The sequence below is a fragment of the Bacillus rossius genome, chromosome 1 (assembly GCF_032445375.1).
Source record: "Bacillus rossius redtenbacheri isolate Brsri chromosome 1, Brsri_v3, whole genome shotgun sequence".
In the NCBI taxonomy this organism is placed as follows: Eukaryota; Metazoa; Arthropoda; class Insecta; order Phasmatodea; family Bacillidae; genus Bacillus; species Bacillus rossius.
Window position 1 is genome coordinate 232,911,568 of NC_086330.1, and position 18,394 is coordinate 232,929,961.

An 18,394-nucleotide genomic window follows, 5' to 3' on the forward strand; every position below is an offset into this window, starting at 1 on the left:
AAATTTGTAAATACGTAAAGTTAAAGATAGCTCCAAATGAATAGAACACCAAAATGTATATTTTTAAGATGAGAGAATAAATTAACAATCATTCAGGAACAAATCGACAACAGTTGACAGCTGTCGCGTGTCTGCTATGCAGTTTCACTTAGCCATGTTTTCAAGTGAAGAAGTAAAACCTACAGCTACAGATTAAGTTTTCAAACATTCTAGAAAAATAAAACAATTTATTGAAGTTGGTATCAGTTTTAAATGATGTAAAAATTATTTAAATTGTCTTCTGTTAATGTAATTTATTCCAAACATTGTGTAGACGTGTAACAATACTCACATGTATGGCAGCCAGAAGTATCCCAGATGCTAGTGAGACACTTATTTCGTTGTAGTAGTGGATTTTCTTTGTGCCATCCTCTTTGAAGCTGTACAGTTGTTTGAACACCAGAATGAGGTATGGTGCCGTTGTCAGGTACTCTTTAATCCAGTTGGTCTTAAAAGGCTTTAAATCTGTTGTCCACTTGACACCTGCAAAAACAAAAATTGTTACCCTGATTTAGTTATTTTGAGGCATAATGGCATCATGGTGGCTTTATAAATTACGTGTTTAAGATACCTAAAAACATTAGGTAAATAAGGCCAACTTATATTTCCACTTCAGTAAGAACTGAGAGTGTATAATCACTTGGTAAATAGTTCTGAATAAATCATTTTTATGTAGCCTATGTCTTCAAAATGTTTGGTTTTAGGATATGATTTGTATACTTCTAAAAATTTTGTTTTCCTAAAGTCTTGGAAACAGGTAGTTAAGTGCTAGTATACATGGCACAATGTGCAAATTTAATCATGAAAGAGTTGAAAATGTAAAATTTTGATGAGTTACCTTACTTACTGCAGTTCTGTATTTACTGCAGTAAATTGAGAGAAGATGAAAATTAATTAAAAATTCTACAATAGGGATGATTCCTAGAACGTATTATTCAAGGAGATTATTTAACTGACAGCACACAAAATTTTATTTCTGTGCACACTTTAGTTTTCAATCTTAAGTTTTAATTTTTGGAACACTGCAAAAACCATTGAATATTACGAGCTCTTTATTGGCTGTGCGTGTGCTTCATGAAAGTTGCTGTCCAAACCATTGTTGTCATTCCATAATGTAAGTTTTTGCAGCGCTGGCCTTGGAACTTGGGAGTATACACAATTAAGTGGAAACAAACTGTAAGAATTGATTTTCTGTGAATCCTAAAATAAAAGAATGTTTCGGTTGTATTATTTTTAGTAAAACCATAGTTATAGGCCATCTGGATTCATTGTGTGTTTAAAATACACAGGTTATGAACTGAAAGGAAATATCAGTTAATCTATAAAATCACACGTGTTTGTATACTTCAAGTGCAGTCATTGTGTGTGATGTGAAAATTGTGTACTAGTTATACTGTCGTCGTCCAGGCTATTCCCCGGGAAGGGTGCATCTGCCCGGCTGCTCGAGGTAGAGGAGGGTTCAGGCCTCGTGGCCTCCGGGGGAAGCTAACCTGGTGCTCGAAATGACAACGTCCAAGTTCACCGGGCGACTGCTGGTTTTATTGTCACACTGGCCTTGATACATGGGGTGGACCCCGACCCTGCCTGTGCACGTCTATGGGGGAAGCCCGGCTACGTGAGCTGTGCCGCACTGCAAGTCAATGCGGTACTGGCTCTGACACGAATAATGACTATCGTCCTTATGGTCCAGCGACCCGACTGTGCGCTGTCCTGTGGCCTGAAAAGCCCCGCGGCCGTGCCCTGACACGAGGTCTACTGGCCACACGACATTCAGGATATACTCCAAGTCGTTGTGGGTTGCGAGACGTGTCTCTCGCGCCTGACTCGTGACTCTGTTAGGGCGCCCGCACCACGAGGGCTACTCGCGGTTCTCACAACACACACACACACACACACATACATTATATATATAAAATTATTTACGACAGCCTAGATTTTAACACACTATATTCACTCGCACGCTCAGAGGCAGTGTCTCTATGATACAACTCCAGGATGGTGCAGTTAAACCTGACTAGAGACTGAGAGCACGGAAAGTTGGTACCTCGCACACGATCAGGGGCGTAGCCGGGGGGGGGGGGGGGGGGTTAAGGGGTTTAAACACCCCCCCCCCCCCCCCTTAGCACCAAATCTTTAATTAATTTCTTATTCATCACTCAAACAAATTTCATATTAAAATTAATAAAATTTTTACCATTAGAATGTTTAGATTTAAGAACCAAAAACTGCTAAAATAGCACTATTTTACACCTTAAAATCCAAATTTTCCCGGGGGAGCACCCCCGGACCCCCCGCTTTAATACAGGGGGCCATGCTTCTTAACACCCCCCATACACAAATTCTGGCTATGCCACTGCACACAATAGGTTGCTGCGTTACACATGCGAGGCTGATTGCAGTCCAAGCTGTCGTCGTGGCTAAACTGACTATCGTCAAGTCTCTCAGTTGCGTCCTGCACCCGCCTGAGTGGCGGCCTCACGGAATGTCTCGTCGGCCTAGACTCCACTGGCGTTGCTACGTGGTTCAGCGCGTCTAGTAAAAAAGCCTACCCTCGTCCTAACCAGCGACGCTGAGTGACACTGCCTACCAGCACGGGTAAACCGCGACCCCTCCACTCTCGTAACCGGCCGTGCCCGTGACTCGCTCGCGACCGCCTCGTGCCTCCTCTCTGCGCACGGCGCTACCCCTCCTGTCACGTCTCCCCCTCCCCTCACCGACTCCCACGGAGCTCGTGATGTGTCGCAGGCGGTGCGGGACCTATGTCGCCCAGTGCACAATCAGAACATAAAGACCCTTCAAATAAAAGTAAAAAATATATACAAATTCAGTCTCTTCTATGATACATAAATCGTCTGCTGGAAAAAAAACACATCGCCCTCGTCGCTGGGAAGTAGTGTCGTACTTGTTGGTACTACTGCGCTTAACTGGCCCGTATCCCCGTGCCTTAGCTACACTGCACCACACGCGCATAACTGGCAGGAGGGGTGTTGCCTCGCCATAACGGCCTGTAGGTAGGCACCTGGTTCGACGTCAATACTATATATTTGTTGTTATTGTTGGTCTCTTTTTTTTTTAATATTATTGTAGGGTGTAAATTAAGCTTGAAATGTGTGACTTCATTTTTTGTTAATTATTTTTATTTTACAGATTATGTGAATATAATTGATAAGATATATAATTTAAAAAAAAAAACTGAAACGTGCACATTAAAATTCATACAGTTTGTAACAACCCAGACCCCAGGCTACTGCCCTTCCCTATTGTTAAACAGCTTAATTAACTGTTTATGATGTTGTTATTCCATTTAAGAAGTATTTATGTGTTTGCCATATGTTTTATGATCATAATTTGTATTATTTCATGCTTTTTAAGGTGTTCTAATGATTTTCTTGCTTTCTAGTGAATAAGCCCCTATTTGCTATTTTTACATGTTTGTTTATTTGTGTAGTTACATTTTTATGTTTTTAAATGTATTGTTAAGTGTTGGTTCGATTTTTATTTATTAGTAAACGGGTGTAAATTTTTTTTTTTTTTCCATTGCCCTTTGTTTGAACGAGCAGGTGCATTAGTTTACCAGGAGTATATCTATAAGACTATCTTTAAGAGTTGGTACCTAACCTTGAGAAGGACTTTGGAGTTAGTAGGAATGCTGTTACCATGAATCATGATTAATATTTTTTAGGTATTTTTGTGATCGGTTAAAAATTATGTCACCAGAATTTGTAATTTTTTTCTTGTAATTTTTGCTGGAAAAGCCTCATTGCGAGTGTTAGGAAATTGATGTAATTCTACGGTTTTTGCGAGTGCTGTGCTGTGATATGGTGGGGGCCAGGCACCTGCCACTTCCTTCCGGTGGTACGCAGTCACATGTAGCCTCGTGAGTCAGCATCTGTGCGAGGTACAGAGAGGTCGCGTGTCAGGCGGTGACTCAAAAATAACATATTAATGATTCTAAGAGACAATTTTGTGGCTGTGGTCCGGGTGGTACCTTATATAATCAAGGTTTTTTCATTGTTTTGGAACTTTTATTTAGAATTTTGTGTCCACAGTCGTAGATATTAGCCCATAACAAGGATCTTCTAAACTTTGTCTTTGTTCCGAGGACATGAGTCCTTCTGCTTGTACCGTGAGTTTGTGTGCAACCACAGGATATACGTAATTGGGTACTCTCTTGTAATGAATGTACACACTAGACTGAATTGTGAGCTAGCTGCGTGGTCTGTAGTGTAACAAGTTTGTTGACAACAGAACCTGATATTTGAAAAAGAATCATAAATTCAGAAAAGTTTGTGCTGCTACCTAGAAATATAGAAAAGAAACTAACTAACCAACTACTGAAGTAGATAGTCAAAACTGTTTATGCAATAAATTTTTATACTTATGCCTAGGCCTTTAACAAATGACCACACACAATACCTTATGACATTATGAGTATTCTACTATATAATAACATTACTAGCCTACTTGTTTATAATGGGTTATTAGAAATAAAGTCAATGCTTTTAAATATGTTTTGGTATTTCCTTCAAATTAGTTTTATTTCTATTGCCAACATAGAATTATAGTGGGAAGTTGTCTTCTAGCATTTAGCCACAATGTATCCTCTTTTTAAAAATATATTTGTTTTAACAACTTTACACAACAGTCTTACAACATACCACTTACATATACATTTACATATTGTCTAAGCCAGTGAGCTTTCAGAATTATGAAGCCAAACCTTTACAGGGCAAACAACTAGTAGCTGCTCTGGTTAAATCTACAAGTAAACTAAATCTCTGACATCACTGCCACAAATCACTCCCCCCCCCCCCCCCCCTCCCAAACTGAATTCTCTTTCGATGTGTTGTATTCACATGTAAATGAATTTGTTTGCACTTTGATCCTTACAAATAATAAAACTTAATACTGTAAAAAATTTAAATCAAGAGTTCAGAAATCATCCTTACTAAATTATAGTTAATATTATTGTTCACTGTATAAGTAAGTGAGGAGTACATTGGAAGTAATGTGAAAAGAATGTGTACATTCATCATCAATTCATAAGTAGTTTGTGTTGATTTGCTTATTTTTGTTACTTATTATATAATCATAGAATGATATATGAAAAGAAAGAAACAAACAAATTTTTTTTTTCTAAATATTTTTGAAACTTGTGGATGGTTACAATAAGCTACAATTTTTTGATGTAATCATCTTCCACCAATTGTCAGCAGCTCACAAAATTACGTCTGATCAGCACTCTCGCTTTCACCATTACCTACCTCATTAGTTCATTGTTATGTGCCTTACCCATTCGCTTCTTGTAGTTCACCTCCTCTTCTTCCTCAACAATGTCCCTGATCTTCTGCTTCACGTCGGGATCCGACACGACGACGTAGGTCCAGGGCTCGGTGTGAGCGCCGCTGGGGGCCGTTCCTTGTCAAAGAACACACACTTTCTTACCTTAAAGGACGGCTTCACCCACCATGTTGAATTGTTTTTTGTTTCTCCAATATTTTTGAAATTAGATTTATGGATGCAATTAGTTTTTGCTATCCTCCTCTGGAAACCCAGAAAACCTATTGTGAGTAGAGAATTTGATCCCCGACCTTATTTCTAATCCCGGAATTTCTGGATTGTACTCAGAAGAGCCTGGGACCCCGAGATAATCCCAGGATTTGGGATGGCAAATAAAACCATGCAAAAAGTATTTTAAAATAATTTTTGAATCTAATTTTTGTACTGTAACACAGTAATTATTTGTCCTTACACAATAGTCATTTATGAGCAGTCAGACTTGAATTTACACAATAATATTAGATTTTCTACAAAATAAAATTGTCCTAAAATTTAAATAAACTAACAATATGTGTAATTAATATACTAAACTTATTACAGAACAAAAATAAGATCCCTATGAATTGGTAAGTATTTAAATTCTACATAACAATAAGGTGTGCAGTAACAAAAAAAATGCATGTATTAAAATAAGAATAAGTCAGACTCCCATTTCTTTCAGTGAAATTAGCTTATCTTGTCGAGGTAAAAGTTAATTATTTTCAAGTGAGTGATTGGGATGGTGACTTATGATACTTATAGGAAATTTTAAAGAAAAAGTGAATCAGAGGTATAATCTGGGAAAACGGGAGAGAGAAAAATTGAGCAATTTTTTTATCCATTGTAAAACTAACAAAAAAACAAACCATGAACTGTAAGAAAATATTGTCTGTTTACTATTCACACTTATAAGCAATAATAAAATACTTCCAAATTTAGTATATAACCATTGTTTTATGTAACTTATGCTAATTAACCAAAATCAAAAATAATAATAATTGCTACTTACGCGATGGAAGGTGCAACTTTTTTATAAAAAAACTTTCACTCACGACACCAATTTCACAATTAACACCTTCCCTAATTAACACCTTCCCTTTGTGATGGAGAAAACGCGACTATTATTTAGGACTTAACTGAACGTTTTTGATGTGATCCACAAAGTTTGAGGAGGTAAACATTTTAATGTTACTAGAAAACGTGGAAATTTACACTGTAATAAATATTCCTTAAGTTTTCCAGAGACTAAAAAAAGCCGATTTCGTGGGAGAGAAAGTCGCCCTAGCACCTACGGCTGTACCACTGTCGCAGTACCCACACAACACTGCTACACTTGAAACGCTCTAGCGATGCAATCAATTACGCTAGTCTCTTGAATATGCCACTTCATAGCTTAAGAAGTATGCAACAACTTTTGTTTAGGTGTTTATTACGTTGGACACTTTAGTTTTATTTGAATAAGGTTTTTATGTCCTTGACTGAGATTAAAAAAATATATATATTTCATTAACTTATTGATTTATATCTAACCTTAAGTATTAACATTCGGGACATTTTTCAACAGGAATATGAGTAATAACGTTTATAGATTATTTTGGTAAGTTTATGAAAAGTCTACGTTTAAAATTGAGTAAATGGGAACCATTTTAATGGACTGCTGTATGTTGCTGTCATTTAGGACTTACTGCACTATTTTGGTGATACGCACAAGGTCTACAACGGTAAACGTTCGGTATTTTATTAATCATAGTAGAGATTCTACCACTGTGCAAAAATTCATCTTTGGACAAATTATTTCGGGGTTTAACCAATTTTCCTGGGCTACATATCCGTCTGCCTCGACCGCTGGGCTGCAACTCCCCCTTCCCACGCAACGACGTCTTTCACCAATGACTTCATACGTCACCGACCACAGCAATCAAATTCATGTCCCATATTTTACCAAGAAAAAGGGTTCATATGAAAACACATAACTATAAAAATCATTATTAAAGAAAATACAGTCTCTAAATATTCATAATCTAGAAATATAAATTACACTACATACTTTCATATGAAAAAACTTAATGGATCTTTCCAGAAACCAACTTGTCAATAGTACCAACAAAAAAAATCCAATGTAAAATGCAACTACATAAAATGGAAAAATTTAAAACATACAAAAATACAACTTTTAAAATCATGTAACACCCAGGACAATTTAAATACAACAAAAGACCAACAGGTATAAAATAAAACGTATCCAACAGTGAATAAGTGAACACTAGGTCACAGCTTTTGACACGCCTGCAACAGTCTTGCACTAGGTCTTCTGGGTCCTGGTTCGACGAGCACTCATTACTAATTTAGACTCGGCCTTCATGATTTTGGATACGCCCCACGCCAAAATTTTTGCTCCTAGTCCTGCGTCTGAAGATTTACTTATATATTCGGCTTCCTGAGCCAGTATATCGTCAGCTCGGCGCCTTGATTCCAAATCCTTGATGGAATAGGCCATATCATGCTGCTTGCACTTTTCGTCAAGAGAATTAATGCCCACTTCACCGCAAGATAGTCGTTTGGCTAGTTTCGTTCCTGGAACACAGAACCTGTTGCCGGGAATGTGTAGCTCGTAACGCAGATCGTTTATCAGCGAGTTTACAAGTCTTGCGCTGATTTGATTTTTGTTCTTACCTCTTTGAGTAATTACGCACAACTGAGCCGAAAGTATAATGTGTTTGCCCGTGCGCATTACGCAAGATGACGAAGCCAATGCGTCCGAATCGTGACATGGATCGTTATTGCCTTCTACCATATGATGCATAATGGCAGGCCGTCCAACTGCGGCAAAACGTGCATTCTACTGAGTTTGTTGGAGTAACCAATTGGTCTTAGGTTCGAAAATATGTTCCACTATTCCAAGACGTTGCAGCATCCAAAGTACCAGCGCTTAGCTACAACTCTATGATTGGTGGAAGGCCTGGAGTATTTTCCGTTTAATGGTAATGCAGATGTAGTGCCTCTTATTGAAGCAAGAGCCAATTCAGTAATGGTTTTTGACGACGTCTTGTGCGAAAAGCAAGGCTTGATTCAAGAATATTTTTCCATGGTAAGACACGCAAAAGTCAACAGCATTTACCTGTGTCAGGCTTATAGCATGATTCCAAAATATTGGCTATGTGACAATGCGAATATCATCATTTTTATTCGCATGAACTAACTTCATGTAATGCTTACGACGACCACGTAAACGCCGACATGACGTTTCAAAAATTCAAAGACACGTGGTTGTGTGCTGGAAAATACGAGCATAGATTCCTAATTATCGTCAAGGACTGGTCTCTATATAAAGGCAGGTACAGACAAGTCTTCGATCAGTTTATCGTTAAACATGAGTCATAGCATTTCGAAATTCTGTCATAGCAGTCGTAATACCGAACAGCATACTGTTCTCTAGTCTCACGACGCCGATATTCTGAAATACATTTCGCCACTGGCTCATGAAGTATAAAGTACGAAAAACGAAATACTAGAGTAACTGCTTGCAATCGATCAGCGCATTGAAGCCTCGGATTCTCGAATTCGCGACATGATCAAAGTAGCGAAGGCACAAATATGTGACGATTTGAGGCCTTTTCAAAGTAGCCTGAATGCATTACTTACTCACTTGGCAACAAAAACAGATCTTGCTAACCACAGGGAAGAAGTTTCTGCGGATGTACAAAAAAGTATAAAAATAAGTCTTGAAATATGTTTACACCGTACATTGTCGAACTTAGCTAGTGACCTTCATCGTGCTATACAGTCTGTTCGTGATAAATAACTACTTGCTAGACGATTCAGACTTGCATGTGAAATGTAAATTGAAAATATATTTAAACCAGTCACTAGTCTTCTCGACGAACTTATAAATAAGGAAGAACCACTGTCAGTGTGAAGACAGAAGATGCAGACAAGAGGCCTACTGCAAAAAAATATGAAATATGAACCAGCTCCAGAAGAAAAGGACTTTATGAGTACCGAGTCTATGCACAAGAAACATTTACGGGAAGTTAATGCATGGTCTGACCATACTTGAGATCTTTCACGAGTCGGAATGACAAGACCTAGGGAATTTACAGGAAACATAATAGGTTGTTCCTCGGTGCTAAAGAAATAAACATTTTACCAGGAAATATATGCGTAGAAGAGTACAAAACATATGTGACTCCAGGTCTGTACGAATTTCTGTTTCACAGGGAACGTAAAGGCTATTCCCACAAAGATTTGCAAAAGTAAAAAAAACAAAAAAAAACATAACTAACACATGCGCATTTTCGCGATAACGATCCAGAAAGTGGCATATATAAAGGCGAAGATCATGATAAAATCGACATTCTCACCAATACATTCAGTGAACAAGCAGTACATGGTGAATGTTTTAAAAAGCTTGAAAGTGGTGATAACTTTGACAATGTGTATTGGAACGATCCAAACTAATTAAACGATGGTCTAAGACTGCTGCTGTCTTCGCAGAGTGTGGGAAAATATTCGCACACTAACAAAATAGTTTTCATTATCGAAGAACTGAGGGAGGCTGGCTACATACAATAAGTAAAATTCGCCAGGGCACTTTACGCTCCTGCAAGGCGGAAATACCTTCGATAAAAGTCGTAGTGCGTGGACTTTAATATTTATTTCAGGCAGACCATGTTGAGATGTTATCATATTCCCAAATAAATAAAAGTTACAAGTACATGTTGACAGTAATCGATGTGTACTGCAAGTTCGCTTGGGCCAGACCTGTAAAATCTAATAATGCGACTAACATAACTGAGCCAATGGCATACACTTTGCGTGATGGACGTGTACCATCGCACCTGCAAACGGATCGCGACAGATAATTCTACCATGCAACCATCAAGGCTTTGATGAAGAAGTTTAACATCAAACACTTCTCTACATTTGATAATGTCAAATCCAATGCTATCGAAAGGTTTAACAGGACTTTACGTGCGCATCAAGACGTGGTTACAGTTCATGGCTAACTGGGATTACAAGTAGCTTGATATGTTGCCGAAACTAATAAACAAATAGGTACAATTCCATGGTTTAATTCTACCATGTAAATAAAGCTTAAAGATGTAAAGGATGATCACCTCCTTCAAACAGTATTTTCCAACACTAAGAAGAAAGATCCTCGTAAGCGTAAAGCTAATGTCAGTGACATCGTGCAGATCTCCAATCAGAAAGGCATCTTCGAGAAAGGTTTCACTGTGAATTGAGGTCCCGAACATTATCGTGTGACCCACATTCACGAGTCGGAGCCTACAACCTACTACCTCGTATTATTGGATCACAAGCCTTGACGTGTCCCGGCAACAGCGTCCAGTGCTGGAGTGGCTTGAGGGGGGGGTGAAAAGCCCACTGGTATGCTAGCAGCTGCTCCTTGTCTCTTGGATGTTGGCACTTGTCTGAGATGCCTACGTCCTATCCTCTTGCTGGGCTGGGGAACAAGGAAGGGGAAAGGTCCTAGAGCGTAATGCTCGAAAGGCAGCTCCAGGGGAAGAGGGATGCTAGAGCGTAATCCCGAAGGCCGCTCCAGCGAAGGGTTCCCGAGCGTAATCCTGAAGGCCGCTCCAGCGAAGGATTCCAGAGCGTAATCCCGAAGGCCGCTCCAGAGGAAGGAGAGAGAGAAGGAATGAGAGGGGAGAGGAGGAGAGCAGAAAGTAATACACCCAATTCTAGATTCCTGCTGTATTTCCCCAGATTTCTCTGGGATAAGGATCTCTGACTGGTACAGTACAAGCCAAGCTTATATACAAGTCGGTTACATTATCATTACAGTCAATATTTACAGATTTAGCCTTTGCAGCATGTTCTATAAGATGTCACTGACTGTCCTGATCATATGCTAATTTCTGACTCTTGGGATGCTCCCAACACGAGTGTAAGCCCGCTCCTTCCCTGAGCAATGACACAAAAAAAATCCCACTTATTTACATTCTGCAGCAGGCGCCATCTATTGGCGCCGGGTGCATCACCATATTACAGGATAACTAGCTTAGGCATAGAGATTAGGTAAAAAATACCCTGCGGTGTCGGGGCAGCTATGTTTGTTTCAGGGATGAGCATGTAGCACTCGCACAAGGGGGCCGAGGCCAAATGCAGGACACGACAGCCTATTTGTGATGGCTTCTATGCCAAAGTTATTCACCCTACAATGTATCCCAATACGTTCTTGGTGGAGAAGATTTTCAAACAAAGAAATTAATGATTCTATGTTAAGTAGTGGGGCTTCCAACCTTTCTATAGTATGGGTAGCAGAGCAGACATCGATAAATGCTTGTGATTGGTTTGTTTTTTGTTCTTGTATTTGAGTATAAACTATGTAATAATTTTTTTATTTGTAATTTTGTTGTTTTATTTCTCTAACCTGTCATTTTTATGGAATTTTTAATTAAATTACATAGTTTTGTATTGATCAAGTATCAAACCAAGAAGTTCGAATGAATGAATATTTGAAAAAGTTTTTTTTTGATGATTTTTTTTTTTTTTTGGAATTTCCCCCAATGTTTAGCTAAATAATTTCAGAATTTCAAAATGGTGGTCAAGATGGCCAACAAGATGGGAATGCCAAGGAATGAATAATAACGCACTCTAGCAAGTAAAAATTAAACTAACACAGGGCCAGTGCCTTCTAGCAGGTGAAAAGAAACTGGAGAATCCAAGATGGCCTCCATGACATCACACTTGATGTAATATATTCCTTGGCATTAGTGGTGGGAGGTCATTCTTCTGGTGGCTTCCGCGGGGGAAGGATCTGTCGCTATTTTTAATAGAATTACCTCGCCGGGTTCGGACCAAAGATTCCATGACATAATAGTATAGTCATAATATGTCAAAAATGGCTGTAGAAGGAAATAATTTTTGGAAAGCTAATTTTTGGTAGAAAATGTTCTGTAGGGTCTCCTTTATGTTTGGAAGAAAATCACCTGATGTCCGCAATGGGGAACATGCCGCCATCTTGGAAAAATGACGGACAAAATAGGTTTTTCTTATTTAACTCGTAAACCGTTGCTTTCACAAGAAAATTACTAGAAAAGTAAAAGAAAGATAATTAAATTTTACATAAAAATATTTCTATTAAATTTTTCTCTATATTTTACTGTTGAAAAGTTATGGTGAGTTTTCTATGAGTAATGTCATTGAAAACCTTACCTGTATTCACTTTTGCAAACATGGGAAAAACTGTGCTGTTCGCAGGAGAACCTGTTGAAGTAAATCCAAATCAACTATTTCACAGGATTGCATGTGTTGTAAAAATCGAACAGGAATTGAAAGAATGTTTGCACTACGAACTGGCACCTCTCCACAAGCACTGTCAGAAATGAAACTTGTTATTGAAGGGATGTGTAATCAGCTGTGCATTACCAGAAAATCCCATATTTGTTCTTGATGGTGGTGACCTTCTTCACAGAGTTCCTTGGCCACAACCTGAAACTTATGGTGAAATATGTGAAGTGTACTTGAGTTATGTAAGGAGGACTTATGGCCAAAATGTAGTAGTTGTGTTTGATGGATATCAATCAAGTACTAAGGATGTAGCACATTGAAGATGTGCTTCTGATAAATCAAGCAGAAACTTCGCTGTCAATACCTCTACGAATGCAATTGTTGCCAAGCATAAATTCTTGGCCAACACAGAAAATAAAATAAGTTTTGGTAAGGAGCTTGCTAACCACCTACGCCAAGCAATTTATGCAGTATTCCATGCTCCTGCAGATGTGTATACACTCATAGTTGGTACAAGTACTATAGGAATGACGGTCCGGGCACAGGCTTCAGGCTGAGGCGCCTGAGGTGCTGAGCGCCATATTGGATTGTGACGTCACGGCGGCCATCTTGGATGGTTTTGACCTTGACCTTGAATTTGTCCTTCAAAACTTGTCAAAATTCGCCAAAATTGGGCAAAATTTGCCCAAAATTCCTCAAAAATCGCCAAAATTTCCATTTCTGTGGAAAAAAATTCCGCCAAAAAATCTCAAAAAATTCCACAAATGAAAAAATTCTCTTTAAGAGGGAAAAAATCCCGTTTCGAGGGAAAATTTCCCGTTTTTAGTCCTTAAAAATCCCGGCGGCTAGAAATGTCCATATAGAGGCTTAAGCATCCATGTCTACAGCCTCCTTTAAGCCTCTGACGTCATCATAGAATATGTCATATTGGATTATGATGTCACCGTTTCAATTTTTGTTACGGTCGCCATCTTTAAAATTTTTATTTATTATCCGATTTTATTGAAAAATATTTAAAAATTTATAAAAAAATTCAATTATTAAATTTTAATAAAAAAATATTTTAAAAACAAACATTTACGACACGGAGCTCGGAGTCCGCGGTTCGAACCCGGTGAGGGCAAAAAAATAAAAATGACGACCGATCCTTTCCCCGCGGTGTCTGCTGGCATACTGACTTCCACCACTTTTTTTCAAAGCATATATATCGTCACCTAGTATGATGTCATGTCCGCCATCTTGTCTTCTATGCTGGAACCATCATCATTGTATCGTCGGCGAGAGTGCGCTGATGACATGTTAGTTTAATTCTTATCTGCTAGAGTGCAGTAATTATTTATTATTATTGCTGTGACACCCGCCATCTTGAAATTTGGACGCCATCTTGAAAATCTGTAATTATTTAGCTAGAAATTCGGGAAATGTTCCAAAATTCATTAAATAAATCACTCATTAATCTACATATTGATTCGATCGATTCCCGTCCTCGGTTCGAAACCCGATCGATGCAATAATGTTTAATTTTATGAAAAAAATAATAATTTCAATAAACCATGTTCAACATTCGTAAAGAGACTCTAAATCCTCTACGACCATCATCCTATCAGACATCAAGACCACCATATTGGAAATGCATAATTTTAATGCTATAGATTCGGGAGAAAGTTCAAAATTCATTAAATAAATTTGTAATCTATATACTGATTGATTCGATCGAATCCTGTCCTTGGTTCGATCCCTGGCCGATACAAAACAACTTTAATATTATAAAAAAGTACCACTAAAGTGTAAGGTTCGAGAAAATAAAAACACCACAAGTTCTATTAAAAAAACTTTTATTACATAAATTCTACACTACTACAAGTACAAAAAAATACACAGTCAAAGAAAAAAGTTTTGTGGATTCCTTGACTCAAACAGTCTTCTTAATGGATGAAGTAAGTCTTTTACATGTTCGTAAATGTCTATTCAGTTTATCAGGTCGACATATTGGTACACCACAATTTTCACACAAAGATGAATTATCGACTTCATTAAAAGGACAGTGATATATTTCGTGTCGTTGTGCACTTTGAATATTTGCCAATTTTTTGTTACAAAATATACAGCTTGATTCCGATGAATGTACAGCCAGTCTATCACAATTCCTGAGGTGCCGTTTTAATCTTCCATATTGTACAAACTTGCTTAAACACCTGTTGCACTGATATTTAATGCGTTCAGAGTTATTACTACAATTGTGTATTACATGGTCCCGTAATTCCAAGTTTTTGATATTTTCACAGTACGTGCAGTCGGATGATGGAACACCGCTGGATGCTCCTTCCTTCATCAATGGCACTGGAATTGTTGACAACCATTGTAACACTGCTGACATGTTAACTTCTGAAGCCGTTGAGGTCTGCTCTGCAGAAGATGTTGCACGCGTCGAAATCTCCTGCTGTGCTGAGAGAGCAGGTGTAGCTGTAGACATCGTTGTCATCGTGCTCTGAACTGATGATGGTAGACGTTCGATCCAGGTTGGTGTAGATAGTGGTAATGATGACATCGAGTTCTCAAGAATAGCTAGATACCGGTCTATTATGTTATACAAGTCTAACTATCCGATCCGTTCATCACCGCAGTCAGAGACGGACAAGTTCATATCACCAGGGTCTCACTTATATAGTCTCATCAGCTGGTTCAACACATGAGTCAAAACAATAACCATGATTATTATACTCGCACTTAACTTTCTCGGAGCATTTTTTATAATGAAGATGTAAGCTATCAAGACGTGAAATTAGTTTATTGCACTTATTGCACTGAAATTGTATTCTTTTAACATTATTAGAACAACTGCTTCTTTCATGTCTGCGAGCATTTGAGGTGATAGTAAATGATGCGTAACAGTATTTGCACTGACGCAATGTACGCTCTTCATTAGTGGAAGTATCCATTGCTGATGATGAAACTTCGGATGATGGCGGTATCACATCTGTTGAAATCTCCTCCAATGTTGACGTCGTCGTAGTTGCCAACGGGATCTGCACCTTCTCCGCCGTAGCTGTCGTAAAGGTTCCCGTAGACGATGGTACAACCTCCGAGTTCGACGTTAAAGTCGGTAAAGATGCCATCGAGTTCGCAAGAACAGGTAATTACGCGATTTATGCACCAGATTAAACAAACTAGGAGATCCTTACACTGCCGACGTCAGTAACAAACTGAGCGTCCAGCTGTCTAGGACTCGCTTATATACATGCACCATATGGAATAATACGCTAGTCAAATCAAGAACCATCTACAATAATACTAGAGTCAAAACAACATTTAAAATAGAAGGACCATACACGAAAAGGCAGCACATTTGGAAGCACCGTCAACGAAAAGGCAGCACATTTGGAAGCACCTACAACGAAAAGGCAGCCCATTTGGAAGCACCGACAACGAAAAGACAGCACATTTAGAAGCACCGACATCGAAAAGGCAGCACATTTGGAAGCACCGACAACGAAAAAGCAGTACATTTGGAAGCACCGACAACGAAAAGGCAGCACATTTGGAAGCACCAACAACGAAAAGGCAGCACATTTGGAAGCACCGACAACGAAAAGGCAGCACATTTGGAAGCACCGACAACGAAAAGTCAGCACATTTGGAAGCACCGCCAACGAAAAGGCAGCATATTTTGGATGCACCATCATAAAGGCAGCATATTTTGGAAGCACCATCGAATAAGGAAGCACATTTGGAAGCTCCATCAAAAAAAAAAAAAAAGGCAAAAAGGAAGCACAAGTTACGAGATCTAAGTCTTAGTTAGAAATCAGAATACAAGAAATAAAAACATTAAATTCTTAAAATTTAATTATTTATTTTATTTCTTTACATTATACAAATGCAAGTAATGCCAAGCCATTATTGTATGTAGCCAGCTTTCCTCAGTTCCTTGAGTATGAAGGATATTTCTTTGATGCACGAATAGTTTCCTGCACAAAGTGAACCATGTAGAAGTCTTAGCCGGTCAACCAATATGTTTTGATCTTTCCATGATGTGTAATCATTCTCTTCTACCACCATCTTCCTTGCACGTTTATAATAAATATTATGATCTCTGGTGTCTTCCGTTTTACCACCAACCTCAGGGTAACTTTCATTTTTGAGACGGTGATCATCACAAGCTTGATCAGATTTATTTAATATATCACGTCGTTTCCATCGTTTCGGTCTCAGGACACCGCCACATTCTTCGATCTTGTCAGCTTTAGGTACTTGTTCATAGTCTATGTCTTTGTCTCAGCCTCAGAGTCACTGTAACAATCACCGTAGAAGGAATCGTCTTCACCCAATTTACCGTAATAATTCGATGTTGATGATATCGAAGTGTCTTCATCGTCTTCATGCTTCCTTTTTAGGAGTCCATCATTTCTACAAAGTAGGAAAGATCTACTTGAATTCGGCTGGAATATATTCTCACTTTTCACGTTAAGGATTCTTCCATTGATTCATTCTTCCGTAAATCATCAACCTCCTTTAATTTAAAATATTTGTCGAGATCGGAAGAGCCAAGAAAATTATTGTCGTAATGCAGATCACTCTTCCTTAGTCTAGTAGATTCATCGTTGTCCTCTAGCTTGTACGCAGGCTTGGCGTTACAAGTTCTGCCATGTCTTTTTAGGTTCTCTCTCCGCGTAAACGACTTGCTACATCGAACACAACTTATCATATTGCGCAGTGGATTTTTAACACAGTCATTCTTCTCGTGTTGTCTTTTATTCTTTCTCAAGATAAACTCTTTGCTGCAAAACTTACACCTATGATCTTTCGATACAGCGCCAGATCCCAAATCGGAATTCATATTAGTTACTGAGACTAATGCCAGATACCAATTGAGTGTTTTAAATTAGATTCAATACTTAAATATAAATTTTTTCATATTTCATCAGCGAGAATTAATATATCTCATGCAAAAGTACTTTATGCATGTAGTTCTGCTTTTCAACAACAGATTTCGCCACATGTTGCTTGCAGGTAAATAATATTTAGTTCTTTTATGCGGGATGCGGGATGCTCACTAACGATCGCAAAAGAAGGATGGCTTCGCTAGACTCCAAGGAAAAGGAAGTTCGTCTTGCATGTTGGTGCTCCACAGATGTCTCATGGCGTAATATTAATTTGACTGAGTAATGATATTTGTTAATTCCACCTGATAAAAATTTTGCAAGTTTTGATTTAGTAGCAGAAATTATCGAATTAAATGTAACTCCAAATAAAATGACATGTCTCATTAGACCAAAAAAAATTCCATGCAGAGAGCGGTTTCTCAGAATAGTCAGAAACACTTGAAGAAACCACAGGAATGATTGCAAGAACACGGGAAAAACCATAAAAATATTGTCAAGAATAATCAGGAGCACACTGAGAAAACCACCATAATATTAACAATAATAATCGGAAGCACACGGAGAAAACCATCATAATATTGACCAGATTAATCGGAAGCACACAGAGAAAACCACCACATGTTTTCTTTGATATCATTAAATTACAAGAAAAAATATTTAAAAATAAAAATAAATTAATAAAAAAATAAAAAAATAAAAAAATGCATAAATTTCTAAATTGTACAAGAAATCTATCTTTGTTCAACAATGATAAGTTTACAAGCTAGCAAAAACTGTTTATGCATTTTTTTATTTTTTTATTAATTTATTTTTATTTTTAAATATTTTTTCTTGTAATTTAATGATATCAAAGAAAACATGTGGTGGTTTTCTCTGTGTGCTTCCGATTAATCTGGTCAATA

General features: G+C 38.1%; 1 protein-coding gene across 4 annotated transcripts in view; it reads right to left on the reverse strand.

The window, feature by feature from the left end:
• The window catches only part of LOC134527359 (iodotyrosine deiodinase 1), a 191,147-nt gene that overhangs the window by 7,202 nt on the left and 165,551 nt on the right, over positions 1-18,394 (reverse strand). For all 4 annotated transcript variants that reach the window (XM_063359979.1, XM_063359980.1, XM_063359981.1 and 1 more), the window contains exons 4-5: positions 5,332-5,457; positions 332-522 (exon numbers count right to left, since the gene is read on the reverse strand). In XM_063359979.1, the coding sequence (XP_063216049.1) occupies positions 332-522; positions 5,332-5,457 (317 nt within the window). The remainder of the gene's footprint in view (positions 1-331; positions 523-5,331; positions 5,458-18,394) is intronic.